General features: G+C 38.4%; 1 protein-coding gene across 1 annotated transcript in view; it reads left to right on the forward strand.

Annotated features, from left to right (window-relative positions):
• Window positions 1-21,569, forward strand: part of RPIA (ribose 5-phosphate isomerase A) — a 427,914-nt gene that overhangs the window by 261,681 nt on the left and 144,664 nt on the right. The window contains exon 8 of the mRNA XM_044080062.1: window positions 18,463-18,562. Coding sequence (XP_043935997.1) covers window positions 18,463-18,562 — 100 coding nt within the window. The remainder of the gene's footprint in view (window positions 1-18,462; window positions 18,563-21,569) is intronic.

Here is a 21,569-nt window from a genome sequence, read left to right on the forward strand (position 1 = left end):
GAACATTTCCACTGGGAAGGACAGGAGTATTCTGAATCCAAGAAAAGACTGGGGGAATTTCTTCCTCTTCCCCAACATAGACCCCTGGCTATTCCTCCTGTTTTGGATATTGTGGATGATGCCTTTTCAGAGGCTAACTTAACCCCTGACTCTTTTCCTCCTGCTCCTGTTAAGCCTGATAGATATTACAGGGTTCCTGATTCCCATCAGTTTTTATTCAAGAACCCTTCTGCTGACCCTGAAACCATTTCTCAGGGTCCTAAGGGAGTTAAGGCCGCTTCTGCCAAAAATCCTATTCCTACTGAAAAGGATTCTCGATCCTTAGAAAGATGGGGCAAAAAAGTGTACACTTCTGCTACTTTGTCCGTTAGAGCTTTAAACTGTCAGTTTCATATGTTTAAATACCAGCAATTTCTATTGTCTGTCTTAAAACAAAAGCTTACTTCCATTTCTGCCTGTGCAGATGATAAGGAATTACATGACTTATTGCATGCCACTGAACAGGTTGGGAAGCATGGTTTACACTGTGGATTTGATGCCTTGGAGGCTTCTTGTAGGGCTGCGGCCTCTGGCACAGTCATTAGAAGGCATGCATGGCTAAAGGAACAAAATTTACCTGAACAAGTAAAGGCTAAATTGTTGGATGCTCCTGTTCAGCATAATGTTTTGTTTGGATCAAAAGCTGAAGAGGTGATTAAAAAGATGGAGGATAAGGCGAAATCCATGCAAACAGTTAAAGATTTCTTACAAGTACAGCCTCCTAGATTTAGCAGGAATTGGCCTTCAAAAAATTGGTCCTTTCCCACTTCAGACAGGCCTCAGAGGGGTAGATATAGACGTTCCAGAGGGGAGGCCTCAAACACAAGCTGCTTATAGACCAAAGACAGTGGACTGCTTCCACCCCTAGGGGAGGAGAGGACAGGCCACAATCTCAAAGGAAACAAACTCAATGACTCCCTCTGTTGGGCTACAGGAACTTCTTGCCTGGAAGCCCCTCTCGGAGGAAAACTCTCTCTTTTTTATCAAAATTGGACTCAAATAACCCAAGACAAATGGGTTTTGGATGTGGTTTTAAGAGGTTACAAATTCCATTTTCATACCTTGCCAAGGCCAAGCAGATGGCCAGACCTTCCAAAACATCAATGGACGGCGGCCTTAAACCAGGTGGAAGCTCTTTTGGCTATGAATGCCATAGAACTGGTTCCTCTTTCAGAGTTGGGAAAAGGTTTTTATTCAAGGCTCTTTCTAGTCCCAAGGAAGCAAAACTCATGGAGACCCATTCTGGATCTGTCGGTCTTGAACACCTTTCTAGAGATTCCAAAATTCAAGATGCTTACTCTACAGCAGCTACTTCCAATGCAGCCCAAAAATGCATGGATGGTAACTTTGGATTTAAAGGAGGCATATTTACACATTCCCATCAGGCAGGATCGCAGAAAATACCTCAGGTTCAAAGCCGGATCGAGGCATTTTCAATTCTCTGCGCTGCCCTTTGGATTATCTACTGCGCCCAGGGTCTTCACCAAATTCCTGGCTCCAGTAGTAGCTTACTGCAGACTTAAGGGAATTCAAATTTACCCGTATCTGGACGATTGTCTAATTCAGGCAGACAGCAAGGATGTCTTACTCCAGCATTTAGAATTTGTACAGAACCTCCTCAAGTTCCTGGGATTCTCTGTAAACATAAAAAAGTCAAATTTGACCCATCACAACAGATAACTTTTCTGGGTGCACTTCTAAACACCACAACCCAGATGGCATTTCTGACATCCGAAAAACAGTTATAGCTGGCTTCAACTTTCAGAACCTTGGCAACTTTAACTCATCTATCTGCAAGGAAATTCCTGCAGGCTTTGGGTTACATGGCCTCCTGCATCCTTCTCGTACCATATGCAAGACTACACATGAGGAAAATACAGTGGTACCTAAAAAGTGTATGGTCTCAGCATTGCCACAGTTTAGACATACTGATCTCTGTCCTTCCTTGCCTTCAAAAGGAATTTCTTTGGTGGTCCAGGGCATGTGCTCTAACAAAGGGAAGCCCTTCCGTCTGCCTCCTGCCTCTCAGATTCCAACCACGGACGCCTCGGATTATGCTTGGGGAGCCCATTTTCAGGGCAATTGTTTGCAGGGCCTTTGGACAAAGGATCAGAAGCACCTGCATATCAATTTAAAGGAAAGTTAGCCGTTCAGAAAGCTCTATTGGCCTTCAGGAATCTTTTACAACCAGGACAACTGTTAACTGTGTTGTTGTCTGTCCGTATTATGTGGTACATAAACAAACAAGGGGGATCTCATTCCTACCCCCTTTGCAGACTAGCCATGGATCTATGGAACACAGCTCTAGCTTGCAATCTGGATCTTCAAGCTCAGTTTCTACCAGGGAAACAAAACTTCCTGGCAGACAGTCTGAGCAGAAATCTTTCGGATCCACACGAGTGGATGCTGGACACCAAAATATTCAGGATGATAACAGCAGTCTGGGGATGTCCTCACATAGACCTCTTTGCATCCCATCTCAATCATCAACTACAGACTTTTTGCACCAGGACTTTCCACAGAGAAGCTTGGAAAGTGGACGCCCTGTCATTCAGTTGGAGGAACCTCTCGGGATATGCCTTTCCGCCTCTTCCTCTTCTTCCACGGGTTTTATTGAAGATAAAACAGGACAAGCCCAAGTTGATAATCTTGCTGGCCCCAAATTGGCCTCGGCAGTTTTGGTATCCAACTCTGAAAAACCTATGCCTGGAGCCCCCTTGGGTTTTACCTCAGTCTCCGAACCTTCTGTCCCAGCATCAGCATCAGCATCAGGGTCAGGGTCAGGTTCTACACTCTCATGTTAGAACTCTCAGCCTGGCGGCCTGGTTAATCCAGGGCCTTTGATTTCTTCTTTACTGCCCAAGCAGGTTATGGATGTCATTTTAGAAGCCAGACGTCCTAGCACTAGAAAATCTTATGCAGGAAAATGGAAAAGATTTTGTTCCTGGATGCAGGCTCAGGATTTTGATCCTCTTCTTCCTAACATTACTTTAATTTTACTTTACTTGACAGATCTCTTACATAAGGGTCTCTCTTTCTCTTCCATTAAGATACATGCCTCTGCTATTTCTGCTCATTATAATACAGACCCTCCCATCTTTTCCCACCAGCTCATGCAACAGTTTCTCAGAGGAGCTAAGAACTTAAGACCTCCTAGATCTCCTCCTATTCCTGCTTGGGATCTCAACTATGTTTTGGAAAAACTAACCTTGCCTCCTTTTGAGCCTGCTGCCTCTTCTGACATCAAGTTTTTATCTTGGAAGACAGCCATCCTGTTAGCCCTAACCTCTGCCAGGAGAGTTTGAGTTACAAGCTCTTATGGCTGTGGAACCTTATATTATTTTTCATCAAGACAGGGTATCTTTGAGGACTAATCCTACCTTCATGCCTAAGGTGGTTTCCAAAGTGGCTTTAAATCAAACTATACACTTGCCAACCTTTTTCCCCACTCCTCAAAATAAAGGGGAAAGGATCTTACATTCCTTGGATGTACACAGACAGCTACGTTTTTACCTGAACAGAACCAAGGACATCAGGAAATCAGAACAATTGTTTGTTTCGTATGCTTCAAGTTCCCAAGGTAAAGACATTTCAAAACAGGCCATTTCTAAATGGATTGCTCATGGAATCAGATTTTGTTATTCTCACCATGGAAAGCAAATCCCAGGGAGTATACGGACTAATTCCACCAGAGCTGCTGCCACTTCTGCGGCCTTCCTCAGGGGAGTTCCTACCAAGGACATTTTGGAATCTGCAACTTGGAGTTCAGTGCATACATTTTCTAAGCACTACAATCTACCTCTCTACTCTAAGTCTAGGGCAGGCTTGGCCTCTGCAGTCTTGCAGGGCCTTTTAGCCGCCCCTTCCTCTTTATGACCACCTCCCTTTCTTTCAGCTTTGGGATTCTACCCTACAGTCATGACTGCAACAGTGAAACACGATGAACATAGTACAGTTGTGTACACCTACCATAAATGTAGATGTTCGAGTGTCTTCACTGTTGCAGTCTGCTCCTCCCTCCTGTCCCCTCTTATTTTTACTTTTGTGTATTTCCTTTTTTCACCATTCTTCTGAGGTGTATGTGCAAAGGTTATGGGACCTTTTTCATTTTGGGACTCCTGACATCTGGGGCAAGAAAAACTGGAGAAGATGGCGTCGGCTGTCAGCTTTGCACTCCTGGCGCTCTGACGTCAGGGAGTATGGTTGAACAGCCGACGCCGGACCCAGACTTTGGGATTCTGGCCGACCGAGGGCTGCCTGCCGGCAGGGGAGAACCCTACAGTCATGACTGCAACAGTGAAGACACTCGGACATCTACATTTATGGTAGGTGTACACAACTGTACTTTCCATCCATGAGGCTGCTAATTGGTCCTCTGTTCATACTTTCACTAAGCATACAAGTTGTATATCATTTCCAGGGCCAGAACTGGCTTTGCCAGGGCTATCCTGCATGGGATTCTGGAGGATGCATCTGTGCCGCCTTCCTCCCAGGTTTCCTCTCCAGCTTTTGTACTCTCCCTCAGGTTGTGAATACTACAACAGTGATGAGGAGGGACATAGAACAATTGTGTAAAATCTTTCCATAACAGTCGATGCCCTTCTCTTCACCGTTGCAGTATTTGCTCCATCCCTCCTACCCTTCTGCTCTATCCTGCTCTTTCTTGCCCTCCTGGTCGAGGGGCTTTTCCTTTTCTCCTGGATGCACATGTTTTTCCTTGTCCTTAGGGACATTCATTCCCTTCTGGGGCTTTTCTAGTTCTGTGCGTGCACCTGTGTGTGTGCGTGCGCCTGTGTGTGTGTGTGTGTGTGTGTGTGTGTGTGTGTGTGTGTGTGTGTGTGTGTGTGTGTGTGTGTGTGTGTGTGTGTGTGTGTGTGTGTGTGTACCTGGCTGTGGCTGTGTGTCCATACGTCATAGTTTATGCCCTACACCTTGTGTGGAGAGCATATTTGTGACGTACTACACCTGTAAGTACTACAAGACTTTGGTATATTGGCTGGACATTGGACTACCTCTGGCAGGAGATGCCTTAGATTATGAATAATACAACAGTGAAGAGAAGGACATCTACTGTTATGATAAGACTTTGCTCAACTGTACTTTATTATATAACTCATTGAAGTCACATAACTTGTAACTAGCATGAAATGTTCAAAGAACAGAAACATTTTGTAGCATTAAACAACTGCCAAATGATTGTGCCTATTTACTGCTTTTTATCTTGTATTAAAACAACTAAAGAAACAAATTGAATGAGAGCACCCCCATATACTATTTCCTTTCCAAGTAATGGTGTACTAAAATATTGATACTGTACTGTGGAACTCAGCCTCTGGCCCCCTAAGAAGTGTCTGAATGACAGGTTGATGAAGTCTGGTTGCTGAAAGCCGTAGTCATTGCAAAATACTTCAATAAGGCATCCTGGAGTTGTTGCTGTACATACAAATTTGTTATATGGACATAGTATGTAGAAAAAGCCACACAGCCCTGTCGTACATAGAAGTCATGGAAATGCAGAAGATATGCTAATGAAAGTAACTCTGAAAGAGTGATTAGGGCTTCCAGTACATTGCCGCCTTTTTACAAATGTCACTGAGACTAGCTCACCTTTTGCCTTGTAAAACACTGCCAACACCATTCTTCTTCTGTATGTGGGAGGACTTTGAAGTGTCTTTTGGTTTGCACATTTTATGTACTATAAGCTTTTACATACAGCGATATCACTAGGCCGCCTATACTGCAAAGAGCAAGTTTGCATGCATCTATGTGCTGCTTTTAAATTTGTGAAAGGAGGTAATGCACTTCACTGACTGCTGCCTTCAGCCATTTGTCTTCAAGGACCTGTCTTTCTTTGTCTTATTAGGTGTTCATGTGCTTTTAATCACCAATTGTCCACATGAGCAAGAACCGTCCTGAATGGTGTAGGTTACATGTTTGCCTCCAATCTCATTACCGTCTTGATGAGGTTGCATATGAGGAAACTCCAGCAGTACCTCAGACCCTTTTGGGTGTGAGCACCATCCCTCTTTGGAAGGGGTAACTAATTTTGCTAATTAGGTGTACATGGGTCATGGGAGCTTAAATCTGTACCACTAGTACCAACTATTGTGAGGGATGAGAAGGGGGGGGGTTATGGACCTTGAGTCCTGTACTGCCGTTATTACTTTTGTATGCAAGGGAATAATTAGCCTTAAGAGATTAAGACATTTGCACACTGCTGCCTCTGATTATGACCAACACCTGCCGCACCCAGATATGCATTATACTGTAGTGCTACTGAATAGGGTTATAATCACCGACTCCCCAAGATTGCCTTTTAGTGCAGTTTTGCCAGTGTAACAGAGACTTGATTGCATACATATGTGAGCTCACACACAGGTGCATTATTTCTGATTGGGGGCTACTGCTACCTCTCCAGTGACAGTACCCACTTCCTGTGTCTGCTTTACATGCTGACACCAGCTAGATGAGTTGTGTATTAAGATGTCAGTTGCTAAACACTCTTCAAGTGAGCCATGATATGTGCTAAAATTATAGTTGCTTATAGCCAGACCTTCTTCCTTCAAAACGGTTGTATGCTCGCAGTGACAATGATGCTGTAACTTTATCCTTTATAAATTGATTAACAAGAAACCAGCCACAAATGTTTTACATGAATTAACTGAAAAATTTTACTCGAGAAAAAAAAAAAAACAGGTAAAGCGTATAAATGATAGCTGTGACATATTTAAGCCAGTCAAGTAATTGGACAGGGAAGAAATTAGAAAAAAATGTATTTACCAAACAGATGGATGAGAGCAGAATATTTCTAACTGCAGCAATGTCGATAAATTGACTGTACCACTTACTACAGAACACTGTTCAAGTTTGTTTATTTAGGTATTTTGTTTATAAAAAAGGCAATGGAAAAATAACTAAACATAACTGGCCTGGATGTTGAAAGCAGACAACCTTGTGATAAGGCTACGACTACCAAGGCAGACATCCATGTTAAAAAACACCACAAAGGTGAGACATGGATCATCAGGTGTAGCTCCTTGCAGCTGTCTGGGTCTCAGGCGCCAGGCAGATTCTTGCTTCTTTCTTAATCTCACACCCTCTCTGAACAGTGGAACACTCTGGATTTATTTTTTTTTTTTTACAAGCGTAACAGAGCCTGCAGCCAAGTACAGATCCATATGTGTCTGAAGTTCTTTCTGGAAAGGGAAAGAAGAAGCATTCTCTCAAAAAGGTAGGAGACTCCTCTGGCAATACAGAGGAAGACCTGCATTAGTGCCATGATGTCTTCACCCTTAGGATATGACTCTGACACAGAAGGCATTATTTTCTTTTTTTCTCCCAAAGAGGAAAATAAACTCTTGGAAGAATGAAAGAGCTCTTCAAACTGCAGGCAAAGGAAACATCAGAGGTACAGAAGAAATAGTTTTAAATACAGAGCCTTGATGCCTTGAGACCTGTGGCAATGCCTTCTGGTTTGGAGGATGTGTCTTTAATACAGTCTCCAGGGAACCAGTCACCTGATCCGCTTCACCTAAGAAGCCAGACTCGTTTTGTGGTATTCAAGTCTCATAAATATGTTAACAGCTGTACCCACCACATGATTCTTATGTTACTGGATCAAGAGATGGGGTCCACATTGGGAGAATAATAGGGCCAGGGACCAAATGATCAGGGAAGCAGAATGCTAGACTGATTTGTAAAGAAGGTATATACAGCTGCCACTGTTTCTGGATCATTACTTGTAAGACACATATGACTAAGTATCAGATAAACTGTTTTAGACCAAAAAAGGAAAAAAGCTGAGAGAGGCATCAGATGAGGACCCAAGGGTAGAAGATTGATGGACTTCTCACTAACTCCTAGTCAGCTGGTAAAACACTCCTGTTACATGTAGTAATGGTGGAGCTGATGCTGCATCTAGAGGTTCTGTAACCAGAAGTCATGACTAGCTGAGGCTTTCACTCCTGACAGAGGATGTAGTGCAGCTTCTCAGCGCACCTCTAGATGAGGAGCTGCTCTTTGGGAACCGTTCAAATGAGATTTTCAAGAAAATGGAGTGCTGCAGCTTTTAATGTCTGTTTATCAAAGTACAATAAAAACTGCACTATTGAACCTTATGCTTGTTGTAGGCAGGATAAAGGCAAGCCATTGAAAGGGAAAAAATGTTGGTGTATGAAAAAGTGGCAAAGAGACCTTAAGTAGAAACCTGGGGTTACCTTTTTATCTCTCTATCCATCTTTGTTTACTGGGAAATTCTGACTGGGTTTAGCCCATTTTCAGTAGATGCCTGGGTAGAAAAGCTTCACGGTTAGTGCAGAATGCATTATTTAGAAAACATTGAGTTTTATATATTTGAAGTGTCTCTACAGGTAATACTAGATGCATTGTCTAGGAAGATTAATATTAGTTCCGCTGTGGCGACCCCTAACCGTGGAAAGCCGAAAGACACAAACAAACAAATTGTTGACATTACTGTATAGAAGAAAAGAAGAAGAATTGGCTAGGATATAAACACAGTACATTTACACTGGAGATTAAGAAATTCATTTTAGAGTGTGAATAAGGTATGTTTTGAAAAATTTTGCTTGGGATAGTGCAGGAACATAACTAGTTGTTTAGTAGCTGTTCCTTCAGTAACACTTTGAAGCTGTTTAGCTTGTCTATTTGTCTTATTTCAAAGGGGATTTTCTTCCAGATATTTGCAACCTGATAAAGGTAGAGAGAGTCACCTGTGCTGTTGTGATGGATAGAACGGATTTGTGTTTGAACCACAGGATCCCCTTAATATAAAGTTGTAGTGTCTGTTGTAGAGCTGGACATTAGGGGGAGATATTAGTTTATAAGCTATAAATGGCTTGAACTCACAAACTACTCACAAGTTAAGACTTTTTAGAGGTGTTTCAGTGATGATTTTTTGAGTGTTATGTACAGTGGATTTTTGCAGTTTTATTGTATGACCTCTCTAGTGTGCTCTTGAGGATGGAATTAAGGTTTGTAAAAATAGGTGATAGAGAAGAGAGAAAAGTAGGTATGTTTGTGCTGTAGTTTTTCTGGAGTGGTCAGTGAGGAATTGCTTTGCTATGTAGAGGGAGCCTAGTTTCCAGATTGTTTTTTTTAATGGCTTGGAGCAGGTGCTGGCCATACATTAGATTATCATTGAGTGATAATCCAAGGTGTTTTGCTTGTGCAACATATTCTGTTTTTGTTATTGGATGATAGGATGTGAAATGATTGTTGTTGTTTTAGTTTCTAGGGATGAAAAACAGTTGCATTTTGGGGGGTTTAGGAACAAATCTTGACTTCTTTATACAGGATTCTATTTCTAGAAAGGCTTTTGTTGTATGATTTCTTGTAGGGAGATTAGTGTTTGGGCTGAACAGATGAGCATAGCATAATCAGTGTACTAAGGTTGCTTGTTTGGTGGCAGAGTGTAGGTTATTAGTAAAGATGTTGAAGAGTAGGGGGTCTAGAACTGATCCCTTAGGGATACCTGACTGTACATAGTAGGAAACCTGACTGTACATAGTAGGAAATCTGATCAGTCCTGCTGTCATTTCAAAGCTTGCTTCCTATTGGTTAAGTAGCTTGAAACCAGGTTAGTGACTAGGTATTTAGACCCAAAGATGCTAACTCATGAAGGAATATTTGGTGTGCTACTGCTTCATATCCTTTTGATAGGTCTAGGAAGACTGACTAGTTTGCCATTATTTCTAGGTTGGTTAACTATACTGGTGAAATTGAGAAAGGTGGATGTAATGCTATGATTAGGTCAATAAACCTGTTGAGTGAAGGAGTAGTTTGTGGCTGATGAGGTATTTATTAACTGGGTGTGGATGTGTTTTTATAATATCTTAGATAAGGTGTGGGAAGGTGGCACTTGGTTGGTAATTGGTTAGGTCAGTAGAGTTGCTGTCTTTATAGAAGGATATATAATGTATGACGTTTTCCGGATGTTGGGGACCTACTTTTTTTTTTATGGATCTGTTGATCCTAAATGCTGATACTAAATGTATGGAGACTGGGAATGCTGTGGCTTCTGCTACTGTTTTTAAATCTGCTGTTAGCTTGTCTGCAACCATGGTAGTCTGCTTCACCTTTTGTTGATACTTTTTTATTGCTGAGGTGGGGACAGTTTCAAGTACGAAGTGTGCTTTGTTGCTGGCATGGGGTTGTGGAACACTGAGGGGTGAGGAGGAATTTTGTCCTGAGTTTATAAAGTGGGAGTTTAACTGAGTTGCTGTATATTATCTGGGCAGTTTGTATTTATTGGGAGGAGGGGGTTAGAGGCTTGTCCACGGCTGAGTAGTTGTTTTAAGAACTGACAGAAAAGTTTGGGGTTATTTTGATGAGTGTTTTGTAGGTTTGTAAAACATTTTTTTTGTCATTAAGCATCTGTTTTTAGTGATATTTCTTAGATACCTGTAGTATTGTAGGGATGCTTGGGTTTTATTTATTTGATTGATTTTTGTCTAGGTTTAGGGTTGAGGTAAAGAGTTCAGGGTAAAAAGTATGCAACTTTTATGGACTTGTTTGTAGGTTACTTGCCACTGCCTAATTGCGTAGGGGGGGTAGATGGTCATTGATGCCAGTGGGTAATGTTCTACTGGCAGTGATATTATTGAGATAATTTGTGAGAGTCCAATTTATAGTAGTTTTTGTTTTTTTATTGTTTAATCCTGTTTTTAACATTTAATAGTTGTGAGAACCCGAATAACTTCAGGTTAGCTGACGTATTGCTTCCAGTCATGTTATAATCACCTGAGATTACAATGTATTTATATCGTGTGTAGCTACTGAAGAATTTCTTCAATTGTGAATGCATTGCTTTCTGGGGGAATATAAAACGGTTTACTATCAAAAGATTGAAAGTCATATGGTGTAAAGTTTTTTATGGTCGACACATGAATATTAAGTAGCTCATTTGGTCGACAATTCATTTAGTCGACATTCTGTTGAAATTATTTTGACAACAGGCAAGGATTCCCCTTGTCAGCACTGTTATGTGACCTGTGAGTTGTAATATATATGTAGCGGGGGGGGGGGTGCAGCCCCCCCCCTGCATAAACACTGGTGTTATTTGCATGTGTCTGTCACCCATTTGAACGTTGACGTTATGAATTCGATATGAACGTTAGATGTAATGATTTCGACCAAATGAACGTCGACCATATGACTTTCAATCTTTTGAATGTAAACCATATAAAACCCTATTAAGCAGATTTTGCTAATGTTGAGTCTAAGATAGGCGAGTAGAATTTCAGTATTTTGAAATTTTGGGTTTTTCTGAGGATGTGGGTTCAGTTCTAGGACAGTTTTGAAGATTATTGCTACTCCACCCCCACATATTGCTGATCTGTCTGCTTTGGTTACGTTTTATCCTGGAGGAGTATTAAATTAGGTTATTTCTTGTTTTGGGCAGGTTTCAGTTGCAATAACTATATCAGGGCTGTAGAATGAAAAAATGTACAGATGTCTTCAGCCTTGTTGCATATGCTTAAAAAAATGTATGTTCAGTAGAAACAGATTTTGACACTAAGTTTTTGGGAGAGAGTTAAGTTGTTTCGAGAGGCACCAGTTGGTGCTGGTTGTGTATTTGTGGTTTGGCCAGAGTTTGAGTGAATGAAAAAACTTAGTTGTTATACTTTTGAAGTGAGTTGTAATACTTAGTCTATTTTATGCATGTAAGCAGGTGGGTTTTAATAATTTACTAGAGTATGTGCATTTGAAGATGCGTATGTTTAGCAGCGAGTGTGTTTACAGTTCAGGTGATATAGCTGAAAAATGAGGTGTGGAAGAGGGGAGGCTGTGGGTTTGTGAGAGGATAGGTACATGGTTGTATATGGGATTGGAAGTTTGCGATGTGAGTAATTTCATTTAGGAGAGTTATGGTGCTTGAGTAAGAAACTTTGTGTTTTAGAATGTGATAGTAGGTGTAGCAGGTTTTTCATAGTAGTATATATATTAGTATGTGATATGGGTGTGGAGAAATTAGTTGCCTTGTGTGCTTTGGTTTGAAGGGAAGGGGAATTGAGACTAGGGTAGAAGTGTGAGAGTGGCAGGAGTACCTGATAGGGTATAAGACTAGATGGATGTCTAGGCTGAGCAGTTGAAGGGTAAAGTGGAGTGGTAGGTGTGGCCTGAGATATAATGGATAAATGTTTAGGGTAAGAAACTGGCAGGATCTATTAGAGCTCGTATCATCAGGAACACCATCCCAGCTATGGCCATCATTAATTGAGAACAATCAGGCTGTATTGGAAGCAGTTACTTGGACATCTGCTTACACCTTCTCAGAACACTACAAACTGGACATTGTGGAAACTGCAGTTCACCACCAAGAAACGGTGTGCTGCAGCCTAACCAACTATTTAATGTTGCAGCTTTGACTATAATCCCAGTAGGCAGGATGACTATAATAGGGATGTAAACAGAGTATAGTACAGCTGTGTAAGAACTTAGCCCTGTAACATAGCCTCTGCTATTATTTTATCTCCCTTCAACCACTCCATCCGTCTTTGTTTGGACTGGAGTGGGGTACCCTGTCCTTAATGTATCTTATTTCTTGTTCCCTCTTTCAAGGACATGGATCTGTTAAGGTCTGAGTAGGATTTGGGGAGCCCTCTTTCTTCCTGTCTCTCCTTACTGTAGAATAGGAAGGTGTCCTGTGTGTGTAACTGTGTGTACTGTAGCTTAGATTCTTCTGTACTAGGCTTCGTCACTGTAACTATAATGGACAATGACCCTGGTATGCTTCTAGTAACCAAATACAAATAATAAATTGGAATGCACTATCCACCTGGTGAGTGGCAATAAGGATCCCACCCTCACATTGTACGGCATGCCCTACCAGTGTGTGGCATTTTGGAGGGGGATCATAGGGAAATTCAAACTGCAGTTAAACGTGCACAACCATACACTCGTATGTGCCACTGTGTGTTGGAGGAGGGTGGATTTATTTGTAAATGTGTCACCCTGTGATGTGGATGAAGCTAAAACATTCTGTCTCTACTGTACTCTTTTATTTCTCAGTGGGGCACTGTTCTATGATGTACAGGCTACAGTTCTGACACAGTGATTCATTTACATACCTCATTATGTACCCCTGGATTCAGAAATGTAATGTGTGTTTGCATGCATTCTACACAGAGTATTTGGTATACTGTCTCGTGGCACCTTAATTCCATAGAAATGCAAAGTGGTACTGACTTGGGTTATATAAAAGAATATTTTCGTTTATCTACGTTTGTTTGCAGGAGCAGTGTCTTTAAAATTATATTACAAGGACACTAATGAGGTTGATTTTAATATGGAAGATCGTTTTAAATGTAAAAGTATGTTTGTTCCTAATTTTTCTTTCAATATTGAATGTTTTATTAAGTTATGTGAAAGGGATTTTTATAAATATTTTTCTGATTTTACACAGACAAATAATAATATATATTATAATTTGGATATTAATGAACGTAGTGCCTTGACAGCTTTATCTCAAGATCTTAATTTGATCATAAAACCAGCAGACAAAGGTGGTGGAATGGTTTTAATGGATGCCACCTTGTATACTGAATTAATGTTAAATATGCTGAAAGATACCAACAAATATGAATCTATAGACAGTGACAGGCTTATTAAAACAATTAGGATGGTTCATGACACTCTATATGACCTCCTTATGTGTAGACAAATAAAGGAACTATATGACTATTTTTTAGTAAAGGATCCATTAGTCCCACTTATAAAGGGACTTCCTAAGATACATAAAGGCGTTTTCCCCCCTCCTATACGTCCTATAGTGGCAGGTGAGAAATGGGTGACTGAAAATATTTCTTGCTGTTTAGAATTTAAGTTAGGACCATTAGTTAGAAGTATACCTACAATTGTAAAAGATACCTATCAGTTGCTAAATGATCTACAAGATTTAGTGGAAAATAATGTGGTTCCACCTTCTTTTATATTAGTAACACTTGATGTTAAAAATTTGTTTACAGTAATTCCAAATGACTATGGAATTGAAGCTGTCAGGGAACTATTACTTAAAAATGGAACTTTTGATAACAATCTACAATTACTTATCTGCACCCTGCTAGATATGGTGTTGAATAATAATCTTTTCTTGTTTCAAGACCATTTGTACATACAGACATGGGGGGTTGCAATGGGCATCCCCTGTGCTAATTCGTATGCAAATTTGGTTATGTATTATTGGGAGTCCCTATTTTTATTTAAAAGTATATTCATGCAAAACATAGTATTATATAGACGTTTCGTGGATGATATACTTATTATTTGGAATGGTGATCAAAAGCTGCTAGAACAACTAGTTGCCTATCTAGAATCTACCACTGATTTTCTCAGGTTTACTATGGAGTCATTGTCATCCAAGATAGATTTCTTGGATATTACCATTTTTAAAGACACTGAAGGTATGGTCTCAACTACATTATATCGAAAACCATGCTGGAGGAATGCATTATTACAGTTTAATAGTATGCATCCACGGTTTATATTTTCTAATAATCACGAAAATTATGGATGGTAGCACACAAAACGACTATAAATACACCAAAATGCTACTGGAGTCGCAGAAAGAGTACCAGATAAATTTTATATTTGATTTATTAACGCTCTTCACAAAACCATATACACACACGCGTTTTCGTCCCTCTCCACCAGGACTTCATCTATTTGGATGTAGAGGTTATTAAAATAGACCAAAAATTTGAAACTAGGGTCTTTAGAAAAGCCACATATTGTAATTCCTACCTGCATTATAATAGTTCCCACCCCCCACATTGTAAGAAAAAAAAAACAGTTAAGTTCAGGGAGGGGTTCAAGGATGAGTAGTAGATATAGATTTCATACAAGAATGTGATAAATTGGAAAACTGTTCCTAAGAAAAGGTTATCCTATCAACTTCATTCAGGACATTAGGAAAGAAGTGGAAATCGGTAGGAAGGATAGATTTCAACCCATCAAAGGAATGATGGAAAATAGGAACCTGAATGAGAATAAGTGTGGAAAAGTGAATGACATAAATATACAAAAAAGATTAATAGTAGAGTTCAATTCTATTAATAGGAATATAAAAAGTATAATAAATAAGGAATGGGAGAAATTTTTATCCTTCACAGATATGGAAGAAATCAAATATATGACACCTCATGTCATATATAAAAAACATGTTTGAAAGTAAAACAATGAATAATAAAGAAACATGTTGTAGGAAGAAAGGCACTTTTAAATGTGGAAGGTGCAAACAATGTCCTTACATAATGAATGCAGAAGAAATATGTATTGTAAGTAGGAATATGCAATTAAGAGGTAGGGATTATTATAATTGTGACACCCAAGGAGTGGTATATATAGTTATTTGTCAGAAATGTTTTTCATTTTATATAGGGAAGACGGAGAGGTCCCTGAAAAGACGTATATATGAGCACATTTATGACATTAGTAGGTCCAAAGAGACAAATGCATTATATAAGCATTGTATAGACTGTAAGGAAGCTAACTATTTATGGTTTATAATAGAGAGAGCAAGAAGATGATATAAGAGGGGGCCCATGGGAAGACATCCTGGAGAATAAGGAACTGTGGTGGCAAGTGAAATTAGATGCAAGTAGAAAACCAGGTCTCAATGAGATGGTTTCTGTGAAACCATTATTAAAACTGAAGGCTAACAAAGTATGAGAAATAGAATGAAGTTTTAATAAGAATGATCCTGGCATAATAAAAACATTTTTTTAATATTTTAGATATATTCAATATGTTTATTATAAATTATATATAATTCATTAACTTATTTATATGTAACTTAACAATATTTATTTTGATTTTTATTAAATGGGTTGTATATAAAATATTTTATAGTAAATTATAAACAGGTTATTTAACTTTTTCTATTTTCAAAGTGTATATATGAAAATTGGTATGTTGTTGGAGAATTTGCACACTAGATGGAGCTGTATTCACATGAGTCTTTGAATGGTTTTAAGTCTCAATATATGAATATGTATTAGTCCTAAATATTTTCATGAATAGGTTGAACAAGATTGGTGTATTTGAATTCTATTTTAAATTGTTTGGATGATTTTTTTTATTGGATATAATGACATTAATTAAAAAATATATAAATGGAAATAATTTTAATCTGATGAAGTTGTCCTGGTGTGGAGGGGGAAACGCTGTGTGTGTATGGTTTTTTTGTGAAGCGTTAATAAATCAAATATAAAATTTATCTGGTACTCTTTCTGCGACTCCAGTAGCATTTTGGTGTATTTATATTTTCTAATATTGTAAGAAATCAGTTTACAAGAATTTCTAGATTATGTAAAAACAGTATCGATAGAAATATGCAGTTTGATGTTCTGCATGAATTATTTCAAGATATGGGCTACCCTACCCCAATGATAGAAAGTATGAAACAAGATGTACAATCCACATATGATATAGTTCCAAGTTTAAATATTAGAAATGGATCACAAATTGTTGCAAAAAATATACAACAGAAGAATAAATATACCTCTAAGGTTAATTTTAACAACAAGAAGGTAGCTTTTATCACTAGATATACCAATGATATTAAATATATTTCTAATATTATTAAGAAAAACTGGGATGTATTACTTGTAGATCGATACATCAGTGATATAGTAGGTATACAACCAACTTTTAGATATAGAAATAGCAAAAACTTAGAGGTTATTATGTTCTGAGAGAACTAATAGAGAAATAGCTATTAAGAATAAATTCACATTGAGACATGGTACATTTCCCTGTGATAAGTGCAATATGTGTAAGTTTATTATTAGTGACCATCAATTCACTGTTCCTGAGCTAAATTATGTATTTATATGTGATTTTTATGCTACCTGTGAGACTAGAAATTTGATATATTTAGCTACCTGCACACAATGCAGGGCCTGTTATGTAGGTTTAACCTCTAGAAGGTTGAAAGATCGTATTTATAATCATATCTATGACATAAGGAAAATGAATTTAACAAACGCTTTAGCTAAGCACATAGATACGCACTCAGATCATACTTTTAAATTTAGGGTCTTACAAGTTATAAGACCCAATAAGAGAGGAGGTGATAGCCAGAACTATTTAGAAACAGTTGAGTTAAACTGGATCTTAAGGTTGAGATCCCATGTTCAACCAGGACTTAATCGGTCAGTTAGTATAAAACCTGTATTAGCTGCACGAAGGTAAAAATGTTTAAATCCAAGTCTTTTGTCACAGGTCATACACATATATTTAGATTTTTAAAGTTTAATGTTCATATGTGTATACCTTATACTGAATAGGCTTGAGACTAGGAATTTTTGAATTTTTGGATTTTTGGATGTTAGCCATTGCTTGGCTTAATATTACCATCTTATTAGCATTCAGCTTTTCTCAGCCTCGTATATGCATTTGTATTTCGCACATGTTTTACATAGATTTATACTATGTTTTAGATTGTTGCATTTTCCCAGTATCATGTTTTAATGTTGTTGTTGTTTTAGTTAAATATACATTTATATATACGTATACATATATATTTTTATACATATAAAAGAATCTAATGTTCATATAGATTTTAATGATAGAGTTTTACTTCAGCTTTAACAAAATTTCAGCTAATTGACTAATTAATTGAATAAGTGATTTATGAACTGAATCTAATTTGTTTGACTAAGATATATAAAGCAGCTGTACAGAGCTATATTTTTTAAAACCTGAAGAAGCGTACTTGGATGTACGTGAAAGCGCTTGTTTCTGTAATAAATTAAGTTTATTTTTCATCGTGGAGGTCTCCATTCGTTTTTGTTTTGTGGATAAAAGAATGTGTGTAATATTCTGTTTTTATGGAACACAAGTGTACAAAGCACTGTGGTGTACTACAAGCTCAGCACAGGAGGGACCAGCTTTCTATTAAGGCTTAATGTCTGACTTACTAAATCACTGTTCTGTCCAGTGCAGTGCTTTGTGATTCCTATGCATTTATCACACATTAGGCATGATGGCAGAGCTAGGATCATTACCATTTTAGGGTAATAAGGGGCTCTGATGCTGTGAAAACTACCATTGGAGAAAACTTGGCAGCAATTGTGGGTGTGAGGAAAGGTGTTTTGTGGTAGCACGGTTTTCTACACCACAAGGAGCTCTGTTGCCAGTATGCTTTTGCATACCATGTAAGTCTTTTTTATTATTACTTTAGCGCATGTTTCTTTTAATGTAGCCCAAGTGACTGAATAAAGTAGACTGCAACTTTCTTTGGCCAGAGTAAAAATCTGGTGACCCATATTTGTGTCCTTGTGCTTTGTAAAGTAACGTAAGTAATTACACACTGGTCTGTGTGCATTTGTAGTAATTTAAACCAGTTTGTGTTTTTTTTAAACGTACCATAGCAAATGTTAATGGCAATGTTTTATTTTTTAGGGCCCTTTGGTGACCGACAATGGTAATTTTTTGTTGGACTGGAAGTTTGATAAAGTCCATAACTGGAAGGAGGTGAATACAGCCATCAAAATGATACCTGGTATGTTTGACCTATTCATCCTTTTCTAAAAAATAATTACAGTGCAACCAAATAACTTCCAGCAAAGGTAGCTACGCATTCTATACATAACTGGCAACCCCTGACTCAAAGTTGAGGAGCAAAAAGAAAAACAAACACTTCAAACTGTAGCAAGCTACCTCAGCAGTGACCACAAATGCATTGTTGGTGTTTTATGAAGTGTGTGATACTCACAACTTCATAAACCAATGCCAGTACTGCAGTACCACACTATCAGCACCTGACGATTGTGCCCAATAGCAGCTTACTATTGTGACCGCTGACCACTCACCCCATATAACCGCTTACTATTGTGGCAGATGACCACACCCACCTAGTTATGGCTGTGATCCTGTATAACTTCTTTAAAAATAAATAATCGAGAGCAGATGAAACATTCCAATGTTTTCTTCTACTTTATATTTGCTTGCTTGTGCAAGATATGGTTGTGGGTAGACAAATGCAGCAAGAGTAACCATGTAATTCTGTGTTGCAGCCACAGTGACACTGAGCAGTGTAGTCACACTGCCATACCAGGATTGTACTGTTAAGCAATTAGAAAAAAATTAAAAACAGGTCTTTGTATAGAAGATGAAAAAAGAAAATGTGTGGGAAGCAATGTGCAGAGTAAATTTTAGATCCCAAATAGTTCACTGTAAAGTTCCAAATACAATACGAGTCAGGTTCAGATGTCTCCTTGATGTAAATAGCCTATGCAGGCAATTGCTTACACCCAAAACCAGCGGGTGTGTTCCTCTTCCTAGTAGCACAGCCACAGACTCTTGTTAGTGCAACTCCACTAAACGATAGCTTGTCATGCACAATCAAGTAAATACAAGCGTTAAGCGGAGGTTATAAATATTTATTAAATAAAAACGGCAAGCGCTTTCAACTGGTGGTCTTCTTCAGGCCAATAATAACTAAAGTGCTTGGTGCAAACATTTAAATATACAAACATTAAAAATGCAATGATGTCACATCCTGAATTAATTGAAGTGCATACATTGTTTAAAAATTAAAGGGACATGAAATGCTGCCCTCTTTTACAAGCATAGCTTGTTCTAAGCAACTTCTAAAATCATAAATAAAACATAAAAATATATGGTATATATATATATATATATATATATATATATATATATATATATATATAGATATATAGTCAGCCATGCTGTATTACTAAACAATTAATCTTATGAACATGCTTTATACATAAAAAGAAGAAATAATAATTTCTATTCTTTGCAACAAAGCTAAAGTGTGCATCCACACATATCATGTGTGTAATGCATACATCCAAATATCCATGTCATATACTAATGGAAGTGGAGCGGAGATGTGGAACTATGATATTGCGTGTATGCATTTATGAAAAATAATGTATGTAGGCAGATGACACATAAAAATGTATGTATGTCTATATGTGTAGAATATCTAAAACAGTTGATGATCAGACTATGTGATGTTATATCAAATGGCCTAAATGAATACTGTGCAAAAGGAAGCAGGGGGAGGGGACGATCGGGAGTGAAAGAGGGGGGAGGGGAGTGACAGGATAATAGGAAGGGTAGAAGGGAGAAAATGTGAGGGAAAAAAGGGAAGGAAAATAGGAAAAAAGTGAACCTTGTTATGGCATGCTGGGAGGTTAACTCTCTATTTGAGAACACTGCATATCAGAATTATGTGTAATTTTACACCCGTTTCGTTGATGACCTTTTTATCATTTGGAAAGGAGACTAACAACAACTTTTAGAATTCCATAGAGATATAAATACCCATACGGACTATCTCAAATTTACAATGGATAATTCAGCAGAGTTGATATCATTCCTGGATGTTTATATTCAGAGATTGCCGAGTGGCCTCTTGAACACAGGTGTGCATAGGAAAAGCTGCTGTCGTAATCATCTATTACATCGCAGCAGTATGCACCCATCACATGTTTTTAACAACATTGTCAAAGGACAAGCTATGAGGATATCTAGATTACATTCTGATAATGTAAGCTTTGATAATAGAATGTCTGAATTGAGGAATATGTTTTTGGATAGAAGTTACTCACCTGATGAAATAGATGCTAACATGAAAGATATAAATGAGCTGAGGAAAGGTAGAGCGTTTCCATACTTTGCTAATAGAAATGATGGATGCAAAGAATTGGACGTAATAAATGATAGTAGTGATAGACTTAGGATACCAATATTTTACACACAGGATGTTAGATATGTGAAGGACATTTATAGGAAGCATTGGGACATTCTTCTCACTGATTTAGATATATCAGGAGTGATTGATCATTCTCCCAAGTTCACATATAAGAATAAATATAACCTATATAGGATGCTATGTGGACCAAACAGAATATGTGAAACTGTGAGCTGTGTGAAAAGTAGCATGACCAGGAAATGCAATAGATGCAATTATTGTAATTTCATCAAAGAAACAGATAGCTTTATACATCCAAATACAGGACAGGAATTTGTTTTTACAACTGCGGCTTCCTGTGACACTACACATGTAGTCTATTTAGCAACCTGCACACAGTGTTGTGCGTTTTATATAGGCAAAACTGACCGCAAATTGAAAGAGAGAATCAGGGAACACATATACAAGATCAGAGTGGCCTCACCATGCAGTGCATTGTCGAAACATGTGATTAACACTTCCAAACAATAAGTTTCAAGTGATACAGGTGAATGAACCCACATTGAGGAGAGGTGACATCCAGAATTTAACTGAAGCAAAAGAAATCAAGTGGATAATCAGACTCAGAGCTGACTGTTATCCTGGCCTCAATGACAGGGTATCCATCAAACCCATGTTGAAATCTAGACCATTACGTCATTGAGCACCATATATCTTACATCTATCCACTTACACCTTGACATCTCTATTTGTTTCATTTACTTTCTTCTTATTTTCCTTCCTTTCTTTCCCTCACATTTTCCCCCATTCCACCCTTCCTATTAATCCTGTCACTCCCCCCCCC

Source organism: Protopterus annectens, chromosome 8.part0, assembly GCF_019279795.1.
Source record: "Protopterus annectens isolate FY-2018-M chromosome 8.part0, PAN1.0, whole genome shotgun sequence".
Taxonomy (NCBI): domain Eukaryota; kingdom Metazoa; phylum Chordata; order Ceratodontiformes; family Protopteridae; genus Protopterus; species Protopterus annectens.